The following is a 16,817-nucleotide window of genomic DNA, read 5'->3' as shown; positions in this document are numbered from 1 at the left end:
GCTTCTGCTAACCTAGCAGTTAGAAAACATGCAAATGTAATTAGATCAATAGGTACCACTTCGTCAGGAAGGTAACAGCGCTCCATGTAGTCATGCTAGCCAGATGACCTTAGAAATGGAGACTCGACTAGACTTAATGTCAAAGGGAAACCTTTACCTTTACTTTACTTCATGTCTATAGATGGTCCATAATAGAAGAGACATGAACAAGAGCAACTTCTCATTTTGCAAACAAACCCCTTTTCTTCCTCTTCCCTATTTCCAGAAGTTTGGTCAAATAGAAGTTGAGATCTTTCTGGAAGACTTAGAAAGGCACACAAACACTTTGAGTGTGGGGGGTATATTTTGAAGTGTGGGTAAGGAAATCATCAATATTGATTCTGTGGATAAAGGATTACACTGTATGTGCAATAGAATGCCTATGTGGGCACCCCAAATGTAAATCCAAATGGCCTCCCCTCCTTCTACCTTTCCCCTTCAGTCATGCAAGTAGGCTGCTAGTATTTTGAGAAATCGCAACCATGGGAGTAGGGGGCAATTTGATCTACAAGCATTCTGGCCTTCTGTAAACAGAAAAGAAGGGTAAGTGAAGAAAAAGACCTCTACAGATTCTCCTGCCATATCTAAGTCGTTTTTACTATGTGAAAATGGACAGTGGAATAGATATCTTGAGGAGGGCAATTTTACCCCAAACACTTTTAGCAGGAATCTGTTTCTTTTTCTAGTAGTTTAAAATGTGTGTTCTCTCACACACATATACACACACTCACATACACTGTCACTGTGCAGCAAAATAGAGATTCATTACCAAGGTATCTGTCACGACCCAGGCGGCAGAGGCACCAATAACCATACACAGAGGCCAGAATCTAACTAATATCTTTATTGAAGGAATATATAAAGTTAATAAAAACAAGTATAGAAAATAGTCCAGAATTAGACCCTTCAGGAAAGGTCAGAATTAGTCCAAAAAAGCAATGTCCAATAAGAAATATTAAGGTCCAAAGTTGTAATCCAATAACCGAAACACTCACTTTGCCAAGCAAAGTGAGGGGAGATGACAAGGTCCTTAGTCCATAAAACTTGAGCGTGGCTAGGAAATAACTTGATACTTGAAACAAGGCTTGAACGTGGAACAAGGTAACTAAGAACAAGAACAAGGTCCGTGGAATAACTTGGTAAAATCCGTGAAACAAGGCAAGGATTAGTCCTGGGAAACAAGGCAAAGTCCGTAGGTAAACAAAGGCTGGGAAGCAAGGCGAAGGCTGGATAGCAAGGCAAGGCTTGAGCTGAAGCGAGGCTTGAATCGGAGCGCGCTGTCCAGACACAACTCGCTCCGTAGGCTGACGAATTGACTCCGCGAAGTTGCTACGCGGGCAAAACACCTATATAGAGTCCAACTTTCTCACCAAAGCGGTTCTCTGGGAATCAGAAACGAAAGCTAAACTCTGAGACCAGATGTTAAACTCCTTAAAGATTCTCACGAGAACCAATGTTAATTGGCAACATTCTTAGCTGCTATCCTCGCACTCCTGCGCGAAGCTGAATCCAAACTTCTCTGTTGTTTACAAAACTCCCGGCGCAAGAACACGGGAGAAGTAGGCTCTGGGGTTGTTTGACATACTTCTGGGGCACAACTTTCTTGCAGGTGCAAGGTTTCCAGATCTGCCTGGGAAGGATCTGGCTGAGAGGAATCCAGTTCAGACTGGGAAGGTAAAAAACCCAAGTTTTCATCTTCATCAGGGATTACAATGTCCTGAGCAGGACTACAAGGCCCATGGTTCATCACACTATCCCCCTCCTCAGGGCCCCTCCCAAACTGGGGTCCTCTCCCCGAGGCGCGAGGTCGCGGTTTGGTGGGATAGGTCAGATGGAAGCGACGGGTTAGATCAGGAGCATGGACTGTGGAGGCGTCTTCCCAAGAGCGTTCCTCAGGCCCAAAACCCACCCAGTCAATGAGATATTGTAGGCGGCGGCGATGAAAGCGAGAATCCAAAATGTCCTCAACCTCGAACTCCTCCTCCCCATTCATCAAAACAGGAGGGGGGGCCGGTTGGTCTGTATCAGGACGCACACCATCCGCCGGAAGGAGCAGGGAACGGTGAAACACTGGGTGAATGCGCATTGAACGCGGAAGTTGGAGTTTGAAAGTCACGGGGTTTAATTGCGCCACCACTGGATAGGGGCCAATGAAGCGGGCATCTAACTTCCGGCATGGGCGGTGGGAGGGCAGAAAGCGAGTGGACAGAAAAACCCGATCTCCTACCTTGATTTCGGGGCCCGGCTGGCGGTGTTTGTCAGCGTGGCGTTTATAGTCCTCCTTGGCTTGGTCCAGTTGCTGGAGCAAAAGTTGTTGCACCGCTGTGAGTTCCTGCAGCCAATCCTCTGCTGCGGGAACTTCTGAAGTTTCAATGACAGGGGGAAAGAAACGTGGATGGAAACCGTAGTTTGCAAAGAACGGCGTTTCTTTTGTAGAAGCTTGAACTCCATTATTGTAGGCAAACTCAGACAGTGGTAACAGAGAAGCCCAATTGTCCTGTTGGTAGTTTACATAACAGCGAAGATACTGCTCCAAAGTGGCATTGGTGCGCTCCGTTTGCCCATCTGTTTGGGGATGATGAGCTGAAGATAAGCGAGAGTCTATGCCCAGTAGTTTTTGTAGTGCCTTCCAAAAACGAGAGGTGAATTGAGATCCACGGTCTGTGACTAAACTCTTGGGCAATCCATGTAGTCTGAAAACATGCTGAAGAAATAGATCCGCAGTTTCTTTGGCCGTGGGGAGGCCTTCGCAGGGAATGAAATGGGCTAACTTGGTGAATAGGTCCACCACCACTAAGATCGTGGTGAATCCACAGGAAGGTGGTAGGTCAGTGATGAAATCCGCGGAAATTATTTCCCATGGGCGAGATGGGGTAGGAAGGGGGTGCAAAAGCCCTGAGGGCTTCTCCCTTCGTATCTTGGAGCGCTGGCATACTGGGCAGGTGTTGACATATTTTTCCACATCCTTGCGGATCTTGGGCCACCAAAAATCTCTTAGGATCAAATGCATGGTTTTAAATAGTCCGAAGTGTCCTGCTGGTTTGCAGTCATGACACAGACGAAGCGCTTTTTCCCTGCCCGGTCCGGGTGGGATATAAACATGATTTCTATAGCAGAGCAGCCCATCTTTAAGCGAAAAGGGAAAATGCAGACCTTGGCGAAGTTGGTCCTGCGCCCAGGCATCTGCTTGCTGACTAGCCCTGATTTCTTGAGCACAGATGGGTCCTGGAGTAGGGGAAGTTGAACCAATGGGACTGGATTTGGTGTTCCCCACTGTGAGCGTGGCAAAGTTCTCAGGTTGTAGCAGTTGGGATTCAAAGGTCTCCTTGCGTCCTGCAGCGTATTCCGGTTTACGTGACAGGGCGTCTGCTTGCTTGGTTTGAGCTGGGGTCACATAATGGATCTGGAAGTTGAAACGTTCAAAGAATAAAGCCCAACGTTGCTGCCTCTGATTTAGTTTGCGGGCAGTTCTTAGATGTTCTAGATTACGATGATCAGTGTGGACTTCAATGGGGAATTTGGCCCCTTCTAGCCAATGTCTCCAAGTTTCAAAGGCTGCCTTTATGGCCAGTAGTTCTTTTTCCCAAATGGTGTAATTCCTCTCTGGTGTGGTTAGTTGACGAGAATAAAAGGCACAGGGGTGGAGGTGATCTCCCACCGGTTGTAAGAGTACAGCCCCAATTGCCACATCAGAGGCGTCCGCTTGCACCACAAAAGGGGTTCCAGGATTTGGGTGCTGTAGAATTGGCTGGGAGGTGAATAGTTTCTTCAGTTGCTGGAACCCTTTCTCTGCTTGATCAGTCCAGCGGAAAGGCTGCTTTCCACGGATGCAGCTAGTGATGGGGTCGGACCAGCGGGCAAAATCTGGAATGAACTTGCGGTAGTAGTTCGCGAACCCCAAGAAACGCTGCACCTCTTTCTTGTTAGTTGGCGCCCGCCATTCCAATACTGCTGAAACTTTGGCTGGATCCATGGAAAGCCCTAGAGGCGAGATGCGGTAGCCAAGGAAATCTACCTCTTGTAGATCAAAAGCGCATTTTTCTAGCTTGGCATAAAGTCCATGATCCCGCAGTCGTTGCAACACCATTTTGACGTGGTTCTCATGTTCAGATTGTGATCTGGAAAACACCAAAAAATCGTCCAGGTAGATTATCAAGAATCTGTCTAGATAGTCCTGAAAAATATCGTTGACAAAATGCTGGAACGTTGCGGGAGCTCCGCATAAACCGAAATTCATAACTCGGGACTCGAATAATCCGAATTTAGTCTGGAAGGCGGTCTTCCACTCGTCCCCTTCTCTGATGCGAACTAGATTATAAGCCCCCCGAAGATCCAGCTTGGTGTAGACCTTGGCTCCTCGAAGTCGGTCCAGTAGATCCGAGATTAAGGGCAGGGGATAGCTGTTCCGCTTGGTGATATTGTTCAATGCTCTGTAGTCCACCACCAAGCGTAATTCCCCTGACTTCTTCTTCACAAACATCACTGGGGAGGCGGCTGGGGATTGAGAGGGTCTGATGAACCCCTTGCGAAGGTTTGTCTCTAAGAATTCCCTGAGAGCTTCTTGCTCTGGTTCAGTCAGGGAGTAGAGATGCCCTCGCGGGATCGGGGCCCCCTCCACCAAGTCAATGGCACAGTCATAAGGTCTATGTGGGGGTAATTTTTCGGCTTCTTTCTCATTGAATACATCCCAATACTCGGAGTACTTCCTTGGCAAGGTGATGATGGGCTCGGAGTCTGTGGCATGGCATACCTTGGCTACGAGGCAATGGTTTTGGCAGTACGGTGAAGCAAACTGCAGTTCTCTGTTGGACCAGGAGATGTTAGGGTCGTGGAGTGTCAGCCATGGAATTCCCAAAATCACAGGGAAATGGGGAACCTCGGTAACAAAGAAGGAAATCTCTTCCATATGTTCCCTTATCCACATCCTGGTGGGTTCCGACCACTGGCTTACGGGGCCCGTCTTGAGGGGACGGCCGTCTATGGCTTGCACCACACGGGCATTCTTGAAATCATGATATTGTAATCCCAGAGAGTCGGCATACTCTCTATCGATGAAATTGTTGGTAGCTCCAGAGTCTATCATGGCGTGGATCATGACGGGTCCCCTTTTTGCTGACCATAATGTGACCACGAGAAGGAACAGGACCCCGGTTGGCGGCTCTTGGATGGATTTTTTGACCGGGTTGGCGAGCCTCTCTACACCCGGTCGTTGGCTTCCCCCGCCGGCTGTGTGCCAGTCGGCTCAGACGCCTTCGACTCCGTGGAGGACGCCGCCGCAAGACGGGCGGCAGGCTTCCCTTTGGCTGGGCACTCTCTGGCGAAGTGGCCCCCGTTCCCGCAGTACCAGCAGAGGTTCAAGCGTTGACGACGGGCCTTCTCGGCGGCATCTAGTCTGGGACGCACATTGCCCAACTGCATCGGCACCTCCTCGCCTCCTCTGGGGTATGGGGTTGGCGGCGGGGGTCTCCACACCGGACGTGGCTGAACACTGGCGGGAGCGGGGGGTTTTGCCCCGGCTCTACCGCCCTGGCCTCGAACCCATTGTTTCCTGTTGGCAATCATGACTTCAGCCCGTAAACATTGATCAATGAGTGCCTCGAGGGTCTGGGGAGGATCCACCTTGGAGATTTCTTCCAGCATTTCAATGTTGAGACCCTCCCGAAATTGTCCTCTGAGGGCTACATCGTTCCAGCCGGTGTTGTGGGCCAGCACGCGGAACTCGGCTATGTACCGAGACATGGGTCTGTCTCCTTGAAGGAGGCGCCGGAGTTTGTGACCGGCTGCCTCCAAATTGTCCTCGATTCCCCAGGTCTCCTTAAGGTGATCCAAGAAGCGTTGTGCTGAACTTAGGTGGGGGGAGGCTTGATCAAACAGGGCCGTCGCCCAGCTAGCCGCTGGCCCGTCTAGAAGACTGTAGACCCACGCCACCTTGATGTCTTCTTGGGGAAACTCGGCATCACGGGCCTCTAGATAAGCTTGACATTGGCGGCGGAAAACATGAACCTTAGCAGCTTCTCCAGAAAACTTGGTAGGCAACGCCATGGCCGGGAGGCGAACTCCGCGCTCCCTCAACCCTTTTATTTCTCCATCCTGCGCGTTGAGTCTGTCACGGATGCGGTCCACTTCGTCCTTGCTGATGGTGTAGCTGAGCGGCTGTCCAGCCGGCGCGGCTCCGGTAGACATCCTGGCCTCGGTTAGTTGGTGCTTATGGGGGGCGGAGTCAAACTGTCACGACCCAGGCGGCAGAGGCACCAATAACCATACACAGAGGCCAGAATCTAACTAATATCTTTATTGAAGGAATATATAAAGTTAATAAAAACAAGTATAGAAAATAGTCCAGAATTAGACCCTTCAGGAAAGGTCAGAATTAGTCCAAAAAAGCAATGTCCAATAAGAAATATTAAGGTCCAAAGTTGTAATCCAATAACCGAAACACTCACTTTGCCAAGCAAAGTGAGGGGAGATGACAAGGTCCTTAGTCCATAAAACTTGAGCGTGGCTAGGAAATAACTTGATACTTGAAACAAGGCTTGAACGTGGAACAAGGTAACTAAGAACAAGAACAAGGTCCGTGGAATAACTTGGTAAAATCCGTGAAACAAGGCAAGGATTAGTCCTGGGAAACAAGGCAAAGTCCGTAGGTAAACAAAGGCTGGGAAGCAAGGCGAAGGCTGGATAGCAAGGCAAGGCTTGAGCTGAAGCGAGGCTTGAATCGGAGCGCGCTGTCCAGACACAACTCGCTCCGTAGGCTGACGAATTGACTCCGCGAAGTTGCTACGCGGGCAAAACACCTATATAGAGTCCAACTTTCTCACCAAAGCGGTTCTCTGGGAATCAGAAACGAAAGCTAAACTCTGAGACCAGATGTTAAACTCCTTAAAGATTCTCACGAGAACCAATGTTAATTGGCAACATTCTTAGCTGCTATCCTCGCACTCCTGCGCGAAGCTGAATCCAAACTTCTCTGTTGTTTACAAAACTCCCGGCGCAAGAACACGGGAGAAGTAGGCTCTGGGGTTGTTTGACATACTTCTGGGGCACAACTTTCTTGCAGGTGCAAGGTTTCCAGATCTGCCTGGGAAGGATCTGGCTGAGAGGAATCCAGTTCAGACTGGGAAGGTAAAAAACCCAAGTTTTCATCTTCATCAGGGATTACAATGTCCTGAGCAGGACTACAAGGCCCATGGTTCATCACAGTATCTTAGTATTATGCCCTTGCACTGTCTTCCAGGATGGGTATAATGGAGCCTCAGTCGCCACCACCATCCATGAGAAAAAGGGGAAACTGAGTAGTGGGGTCTTCAGTAAGAAGACCATAGAGATACATTCCCAGTAATTATAGAGGGTGTGTAATAGCCCTAGGAATATACATGGCAGCCCTTAACCTGTTTTATATGGCCCTCAGAATAATTTCAAAAGACCTTTGTAACTTCAAGAGTAAACTGACCTTTCTATTGAGAGAGATAAACGGGTTGCAGAGAGAAAAAGGGGGAGAGAAACTCTGGACTTCAGCCCACCATCAACATCCCGGTTCAACAGGCTATCATGATGTAACATGGCCCTTGTAAAAAAAATTAAAAGGTTGTTCATATAGTTTTGGACTAGATGATTAGTCTTAGTGTAAGCCAGCTTCCTATGTTCTTAAAGCTGATTTCAAAATGTTTTGAAATCAAAAGGATTTGGTTTTCTTTCTATATGGTTACTTTTGAGAATTAATAACTACAACAAACCCTACATTTCAGTCTTTACTGAAGCAGTGGATATCTACTGATGCGATATACGTATGAATTCCAACTCTTCCATTCTTACAAAAGGACGTTTATTTTGCCAGAAGGAAACTACAATCAATAATTAATGTTGCAATATGGTCCAGCCAATAATAATGTTCCAAAATATGTGGTTTTATGTTTACAATATTTGTCTGTGATGTGCACTGAATAGCATTTGAATGTGTAATTATGTGTGAAATGGTATTAGTTTTCAGCTAAAGGATATACTATGTAGCTGCAGAAGACGTAAAAGCAATATGTAGTTGTACTAAGGATATTTCTGCATGGTTCTGATGTCAGGTGATGAAAAACTTGAACTTTTGCACAATTTGAGTTTGCCTAGTTGGATCCACTTTTCACTCATACGAATGAGTGCCTCAACCCAAACTGTTACCTGCACCACTCTTCTGTCAAAATAGCAATAGCTATGGTTGAGGAATGTCTGGTAATCACATCTGGACCTTTAGTCATAAGTGTACTAAAGGAAAGGAAAGTACATAACTCTCATGGATCAGATTCATTTCATGAACTTAGTGATCCAGATTTGTCTTGATGTTTGACATTTAAGCCTTGGGTAAGAACTTGATACCATTTCATTTTTCAGCTTTCTGTTATTCTGATTCATGTGCTAATGCTTTGAGACATTTATGCTGGATGATAGACTATCCTAAAGCTAGGACATGACATAGAACTGTTTACAAATGCACAAACTCTCTCTCAAGCATGAGGTCAAAATCTTTCTTCACTATGTTTTAATCCCTGTGCTTTCCCTTATTTCTCAAGTTGGATTTCAAAGCATCGTCCCCTCCTCTCAGGTACCGGCCCTCTTCTTGTCCAGACTCTAATAAAGAGAATCTCCAGGCTATCACCAATGAATGGTTGTCACTGACTCTTGGCTTTTCATCTCCAAGCACACCTTCCCCTTCTCCTCCACCTTTTCCTAAAAGCTTCCTTTCCGATTTAGAGGAACTCAACTCTCTAGCTTTAAAAGGCTCACAGAGTGCACCGGGGCTCTCCAGTAATGTTGCTTCTCCAGTAAAGCATGGCCATTTTATTCCGATCTCCTCGCCAAAGGCTCCCCAATCCTTCCCTGATTCGTCAACTTCATATCAATCATTTTCATCATCTGCCTGTAAATCACCTCCTCCAGCAACCCGGTTTCATGACAAGGCACATAAACCTGAATGTAGCAATTTCAGAGAGATGAGAGGAACCCCTTCTGTCAAGGAAAGGAAAAGCTTCTCGGTCATTTCTCCAAAGACACCAGAGATAGTAGATACTGCTGTCAAAAGCCTGAAGGAGACTGATGAACAGGAAGAGATCTGTGAAGAGCTGCTGTCAATAATCCAAGGGGGGCAGTCAAAATATAAAGATTCAGGTTTCTACAGACGTGCCCCTGATGTAACTGAACCATTGGCAAGGCTCCATATAGAGGAAGAGCCAGACGCTGAACATTTAGAATCACCAATAGGAAGTAAGAGAGAGCCCATGGTATCTTGCGAAGGGGACAGTTCACCACATACTAAACAAGAGGTATTTAAACTTCCTAAGATAAATTCCTATGTCCATGTCATTAATTCAAGTCTAATCTTTCCATTTTGTGTGTTTTTGCATGTGTATAATACAAATTTCATGAGGAGTACAAACACACTTACGCACAAGACCTGTCTTCCTCCCATTCCTTTCTTTCGGAGATGGGAAGAAATGTGCTCTGATGAAATCAATCCTTTCTTCTTTCTAGAACAGTGGTTCCCAACCTTTGGGCCTTTGGGTGTTTTGGACTTCAACTCCCAGCTTACCAGCTGTTAGGAACTGTGGGAGCTGAAGTCCAAAACACCTGGAGGCCCAAAGGTTAGGAACCACTGTTCTAGAGCTAGTTGCCAGTACCGGTGTCTCTTTTTCCAGGGTTCTTTTCCATGGTGAGAAATTCCTAGCCCTTGAATAAAACTAGACCAAATTAGAAGATACATTGAATTCATGGTTATGTTGGCAGAGCCTTCATTTGATACATATATTATAAAGCAGTCATGAGTACCATCATTTGGATTGTCACCATGGCACTGTGGAAGATGGGTAAGCTATTCACACATGCAGTTTGCCCAGTCAGAATCTTCCCCCACCATCCACTGTTGCTATTTGACCTCAAAGGACACTGCTGTTTGTGGACCATATACCTGAGACAGGTTTATCGGCAAGCCCCATTGTAGAAGAGACTGAAGTCTGGAACAGACTGATGTGGGAACCAGTTTTCCTCTATTAAGTTTCTCTCTGAATACAGTTACACCCTGATTCAGATGTGATCTGGCCCTGTCACTACTAATTGAAAGAAAGCACCACAAATGTGATTGTGCATGAAAAAAATTAAAACTAACACTTCCTTCCCAGTCCTTCTTTCAGTATTGCAGCTTTAAAAAGAAGGAGCCATTGTAAGGTCACTAGAAGCTCTTCATTCCAAGCACAGACATTTTAACTGGTGTGCAAAGGGGTAAATTTCAAGAGGGAACAGGATGGGGAGATGATGTGCATAGTGATCCTGATTCTATCTGAAGACCCATGCACACTAAACACAAAGTCATGGGAGTGCACAGTATGTAATTAATGTAATGTGGAGTTTCAGCCTCAGAAATAGGGCATTAATGAAAAACAGAAATGGGGCAATGGCAAATCAGTGGGGCAGGAAGTCTTTTCCGATTTCAGTCCCTTCTACAATGGGGGCATGCTGATAAACCTGCTTCAGGGATGTGGTTCAGGACCTTGGATAGCTTCTTTAAGACTCAGACTAAATTTCAGTCAAGTCCTGGTAAAACATTTGCCCACCAGAAAAGAATGGGGAGAATGCTTTCAGGCTATAAGAAGTAGCAATCATCTACATCTAGTGATGTCTCTACCTTTGGATGAGATATATCACAGCCTGGCTATGGAGCACACATGTTCCATAACTGAAAACCACACTTATAAGTGACATCGTCTTTCTTAAAGAATGGGCCTCCCAATGTCTGACTCACCCTACTAGCCATGTATTACACTTTCTCCCATGGCTCATCTCCCTCCCTTCCACAAGTTTAAATGCCTAGGACTTACAGGAAAAACAAGATGCTTATTGAAACTTCAGTTGCTCGCATTCAGTTTGAAGATCCATGTCAAAATATGCTTCAGGTCTTTATCTGGGAATTGTACCACCAAGAATGACATGCACTGACTGTTCTGTAAAGCCTTGACCATCCTTGAAGTCAATCTGACTTTTTAAAAGCTGTACACCTGCCAACTTTCTCCAGACATGTACATAGTTGGCAATGTACCATTTCCTCTCTTTGTTTTCTTCCAGTGCCTCACTATAAATGTATACTTAAGGCTGAGATAATTTAAAAACAAAAGGAAACTAACATAGAAGCTGGTCCCTATGTCTGTAAAATTCAGAGGTTTTCAGCCTTTGACTCTCCAAGTGATTTGGACTTCAGCTCCCAGAATCCCTATCAACCATGTTTGCTGAGGCTTCTCAGAGCTGAGATCCAAAACACTTGGAGTTGCCACTGTCATGTTCTGAATTAAGAGTGTTTCTTAGAAAAACTATCTGAACGTACCCTGTATTTTTTTTCTTTATTAGTTTTTCAGTAATGACAAGGAAAAAGGCAAAAAAAAGCATGGCAAAATACAGATTATGAGAATTATACAGTGAGATGCCCCCATTAAATACAGTTAGTGTGGTTGGGCAATTATGGCATTGACACCTCTAAACACAATAAGAACAGCAATCAGTGGGTGGGTTGACATGGTCTTGATTTCCTTTCATTGATGGTGGTGCTGTATTCCTCTCCTTTTGCAATTGCTCTCCCACACAATTATTGTTGTCTCTCTTTAAATGTTTCAAGGCAGCTTCACCTCCCTATGAGATGCAAGCGCCTTCCACTTCTCCTTCCCGCCTTGCTTCTAGTCCTCCATTTCACTCTGACAAAACATCTTCCTCTGAATGTGTGTCTACATCCTCCAAGCCTGCTGTTACTCACTCACCCCCTCTCCTTTCCAAACTGTCATACAGACAGGAGAAAAAAGCACCAAAGTTAAAGGTAACAGTACCTTTATGCAATACTGCATGCCTTCATAGATGCTTGACAAAATAAGAAGCCTGGAAGCTTAACCCGTTTTTTAAAAAAACCATACTGAGTGACTAACATTTAGGAATGCCCGCATGCAATCAAATTCAAGCAGAGAAAGTTGTTTAAATGCATTTTAATTGTTTAACAACCCAGTCTTCAGGATATGAAGATATTTGAATAAGTAATTTCTTAAATTATTAGATAATTACTCAGTAACTGAACAATAGTTAATCAGAATGAAGAAATTTATTGTTCAGAATTAAGATGTTGTTTCAACACAACAATATAAACTGTCATTGAACACTTTTTTGGCACACAGTATCAATTATTATTCATATTTCCCAAAGCTGTCCTTGCCAATATCTCTATTGATTTCCATTCCATAGCCATTTGTTACATACATTTTATTCATAACAACCTCGTATGATGCTGCTCAGATACACTAGCAAAATATTGACTTTTCTGCAGTTGGCTTTTGTAATACATACAGGGGGAAAAGTTCTATTCAGTGGTATGCTACTGAGCATATATGCAAAAGCCTGCATTTCTTAGTGTTACAATAAACATCTTCATTATGTTATGGGAAGCCACATTACTCGAGGCCTACAGGATTCATGGCAGATGCAAGAAGTTTAAAAAGCTATGCCAGAATTAACACGGCATCCTACCATCCCCACTTTCAAAGGAACGGTCAATGGCTCCTCTTGGACATCCATGGTCTGAGAAACTCCAGTAAGAATGGACAAGTAGATGAGAGTATCAGAGCCACTCAGCTGCCTTGTCATTTATACACCTGGCAAATTATGAATCCTCTTCTTAATAATGCATTCATAGCATTAAAGGCTCAGGAGGACAAGGATCTCATTCCAGATTGATGTAACTTGGGAAGCACCTTGTTAGACTCAACCTCCTGTTTGCATCTGAACCTGCTTCAAGGGCCTGCTGCTTACCTTTTCACAGAGTTAAACAAGTTAAGGGAGAAAGACAACAAAGGAATGCTTTCTCCTTTGTTATCCTGCCATTATATTTCCCTGGAGAAAGCATCATATAAATTGAATGTATTAATAAATTAAACCATAGGCATCACACCTATATTTTTAACCTGAAACACATGCTAACAGCCCAGCCCCCAAAAGTCATGTTCAGACGTTAACTACAGCAGCAAGTCAACAATTGCAATATTGTTTGAGGTTGAGGGATCCCAGTTAGCGAATTAAGAACTGGGATGTTGTTTTTGCTTTTCAATAAATTACACTGTTCTGATCAAGGCTTCCACACTGGCACTGCATACTCTCAAACATACAGTCTCGATTTAGGGATTCCTGCCAGAGAAGACAGCATTTATTTGTTTATGCTGCTGGGAAATGGGGCATTGGCACATAATGTCTCCAGTACCGATGTAGTGCACCTAACAGCAAATAATGTGCCATCAAAAGCTATAGAAGTAATATGAAAGCTGTCACTCACTGTCTTTTTCAGCGTTCCTTAAGATATATGGAACCAATCTTGTGTTTGTTAAACAACTCATTCAACCTTCTCAACCAAGTTGGGGATCTAAATTGAGGAAGCATTGATTCCATCTTTTTTTTTCACCCATCTGATTTACTCACGCAACACACACTTAGGACCTTTAAGACCAGGTTTTCAGCTCTGAACTCTTTTCATTTTCTCCTGATTTTTTTGTTGTCAGTTACTTGTGTATTGTTGTGTGCTTAACTTTGGAAGCCACCCCTTCTATTTATTTATTTATTTACTTACTTACTTACTTATTTAGGCAATCCCTTGTTGTCCAAGTATAATGGCCTTCCAAGTGTAGTGTCGTGGTGGTGGATACATAACTGACTGTAGACCCCTATTCTTAACCCACTCCTCCCATATTAATGATATACTTGCATTTTGACAATTTACAGCCATAGAACATTGTGCCCCAGATGAAGTGAAAGCAAACCATTCTTTGTAGGACTTTAAATTCTCTGGATTGAGTAGGTGATAACAATAGCTATTTAGATAAACTGGATTAACAGATCTGCATGTATTTTGGAGACTAAAAAGTGGTTTGTGTCGTTTGCGGAAATGAACCAACCAGTAGAGAATGCCGTTGTGGGCTTTTAGAGGAATTGACCCAGTGTTTATGGTTTTTCTAGGCTGATTTAAAAAGAGAGATATTTGTCATCGGCAAACCTCCTCGTAGCCCTGTTACGACTAGGAGATCTTGCGGCTCACCTGTCAGAGGGCACAACTATTCACATAGGGTATGGTACTGCAAGGCCCTATATATGTTGCCAGAGCTCCCCTAGGATAAGGAACTTGGCATCTATTCGCGAAGTCTTGAATGCACATGTATGAATAATTTTTCTAACATGCTTTCATTTATGTTGTACTGCTGTGCTGTTTAGAATTGAAACATTCTGATTCATAACTCTAAAGAAACCACAATAGGTTGTACCTGATTTGCAAAGGCCAGTAAAACAGCCTAAAAGAAAACAGATCCTCTTAAGCACCTGAGTCTACCTTAATTTTCTTTCCTCCTCTTGTTTCAGACTGTATTGCACTTATGAGGCCATTTGTCAAGGCCAAATAAGAAGGTCCCATTTGCACATTCTGTGGATTTCATAACGTCAGTTCTGCTGTTTCTTGTTTTCAAATGCATGGTCCTTTTTTTTTCCTCCTCCAAAATATTTTGCTTCTATGGCAACGTGTACTTGCACTCACTTGACACCATGCTTCCTCATAGCACTGCTTCGCTCAGAGCTGTCATTGGCATCGGCTTTTCCCTGCCTATCTCTCTTGAACTGCAGCCTCTTTAAAGGGCCACCTCTTCCTCTTGAAACAATTGTCCGTTCTGTTTTTCCAAGAAAATGTGTGTGTTTAATGCATTTTATGTCAAAACCAAATTTTGTAAATATCTGTATCTTAATGTCTCTCTACACATTACAAGCTTTGTTTGTCAGGACTGCAAGGGAAAGGGGTTGGGTTGAAGAGAGAAGATTGTTTGGATAAACACAAATGAGAAAATGGCATTGTTCCAGAGGTATTGCAATGATAGATAGCCACATAGATGAATTAATGTGTTCTTATTTATGAGACTGGAGCTATCTATAACAAGGAACCTTTTTACCAATTTCAGCTGTTAAGAAAGCTCCAATTCACAGTTAATTATGAAATTGTGTTGTCGAAGGTTTTCGTGGCCGGGATCACATGGCCATACAACCCAGAAAACTCACAACAACCCAATTATGACATTCATTGACAACAGAGGCTGCCCTATATCCCAGGAACTGATCCCTACTGGTCAAGGACATTTAGTATAATGCCAAGTTTTTTTAAACTTTGTGTTTTCAAATTCATTACAACTTGTACCCTCAGTTTGCTTCTGACACAATAAATAAATAAATATCCCAGATTATCTGTTTATCCCAGCAGTGTAGACTCAGGCCTCTTCGATACAGTTGTATAACATTCACATTATCTGCTTTGAACCGGATTATTTTAGCAGCCCCCGGTGGTGCAATGGGTTAAACCCTTGTGCCGGCAGGACTGATGACTTGAAGGTTAGGTTGCTGACCTGAAGGTTGCCAGTTCAAATTCAACCCTAGGAGAGCGCGGATGAGCTCCCTCTGTCAGCTCCAGCTCCTTGTGGGAACATGAGAGAAGCCTCCCACAAGGATGGCACAAACATCAAAACATCCAGGTGCCCCTGGGCAATGTCCTTGCAGATGTCCAATTCTCTCACACCAGAAGCAACTTGCAGTTTCTCAAGTCACACCTGACACGGAAAAAAAATCTTAGTTCACACTGCCATATAATCCAGTTCAAAACATAATGTGGATTTTATACAGCTATGTAAAAGGGGTCTCAGGCCCCTTCTATACTGCCCCATATCCCAGGATCTGATCCCAGATTATCTGCTTAAAACTGGGTTATATGAGTCTTCACTGCCAGATAATCTGGGATAAGAAGGTAAACTGGGATTAGATCCTGGGATATAGAGACAGTATGGAAGGGTCCTCATATAATCCAGTTCAAAACAGATAATCTGGTATCAGATCTTGGGATATAGGGTAGTGTAGATCCAGCCTCAATGACCAAGTACTGTACTAGTTTCTAGGGAGGGCTGTCCAATAATAATAATAATAATAATAATAATAATAATAATAATAATAATATACAAAATCTAGCATATATATCTTGTTTGCTATGTCATACTCTGTCTTTGGGTCAACAACAACAACAACAACAACAACAACATAGTATTTTCTTACTTGCCTCTCCTCTTGGCTCAAGGTGGGACACTGGAGCCTGCAACTGAGGAAAATTATTGTAAATCCACCATATATTTGGTGACTGTGCTGCTTCCCTGTAGCATCCAGGGAACAAATGAAATAATCGGTATTAATCTAAAAAATACATAAAGAGTGTAATACTATACATACATTTTCTATTATGGAATCATAACTTCAGCTTTATCTGTTAAAACATCTAGTACCATTTGTGATAAATGGACACCATTGTACTATTCACTTTGAATAGCAAGCAAAACTATGAATAAATTATTTGCAAAACACGTTCCTTGTAATTAATTACTTTTTTCCAATAGGAAGTGGTGTGTCTAAGTTGCATTGATATTCTAAGTAAATAATGGAGACTTAATTCCATTTCTCATTAATATTAACCCTTCGTTGCTTATATAGCTGTAGATTTTCAGTCTCACTAATGATAAAGGAGATTCAAGTGCAGGCTCAGTTCTGCCTTATACTGCTGTAGTCAAATGTTTTTATATCAACTAAAACACTTTTGAAAAGCCACTATGATAGTGTTACTTTTAAAAACAACTGGAATCGCAACAATTTACTGGGTTGCTGTGAGTTGTCTGGGCTGTATGGCTATGTTCAGAAGCATTCCTCTCCTGACG

The 16,817-nt window shown here is 43.7% G+C and overlaps 1 protein-coding gene across 50 annotated transcripts in view; it reads left to right on the top strand.

Moving 5' to 3' along the window:
* sorbs2 (sorbin and SH3 domain containing 2) overlaps positions 1 to 16,817 on the top strand; it is a 241,249-nt gene that overhangs the window by 211,202 nt on the left and 13,230 nt on the right. For 28 of the 50 annotated variants that reach the window (XM_062981426.1, XM_062981443.1, XM_062981425.1 and 25 more), the window contains 3 exons: positions 8,595 to 9,344; positions 11,681 to 11,875; positions 14,050 to 14,157. The exons of 18 other annotated variants lie outside the window; for them this stretch is intronic. In XM_062981426.1, the coding sequence (XP_062837496.1) occupies positions 8,595 to 9,344; positions 11,681 to 11,875; positions 14,050 to 14,157 (1,053 nt within the window). The remainder of the gene's footprint in view (positions 1 to 8,594; positions 9,345 to 11,680; positions 11,876 to 14,049; positions 14,158 to 16,817) is intronic. 4 more of the 50 variants (XM_062981433.1, XM_062981432.1, XM_062981442.1 and 1 more) reach the window with 2 other exon arrangements.

The sequence above is a fragment of the Anolis carolinensis genome, chromosome 5 (genome assembly GCF_035594765.1).
Source record: "Anolis carolinensis isolate JA03-04 chromosome 5, rAnoCar3.1.pri, whole genome shotgun sequence".
In the NCBI taxonomy this organism is placed as follows: Eukaryota; Metazoa; Chordata; class Lepidosauria; order Squamata; family Dactyloidae; genus Anolis; species Anolis carolinensis.
Note: the sequence above shows the minus strand (reverse complement) of the source record. Positions and strands in the feature narration are given on the sequence as shown.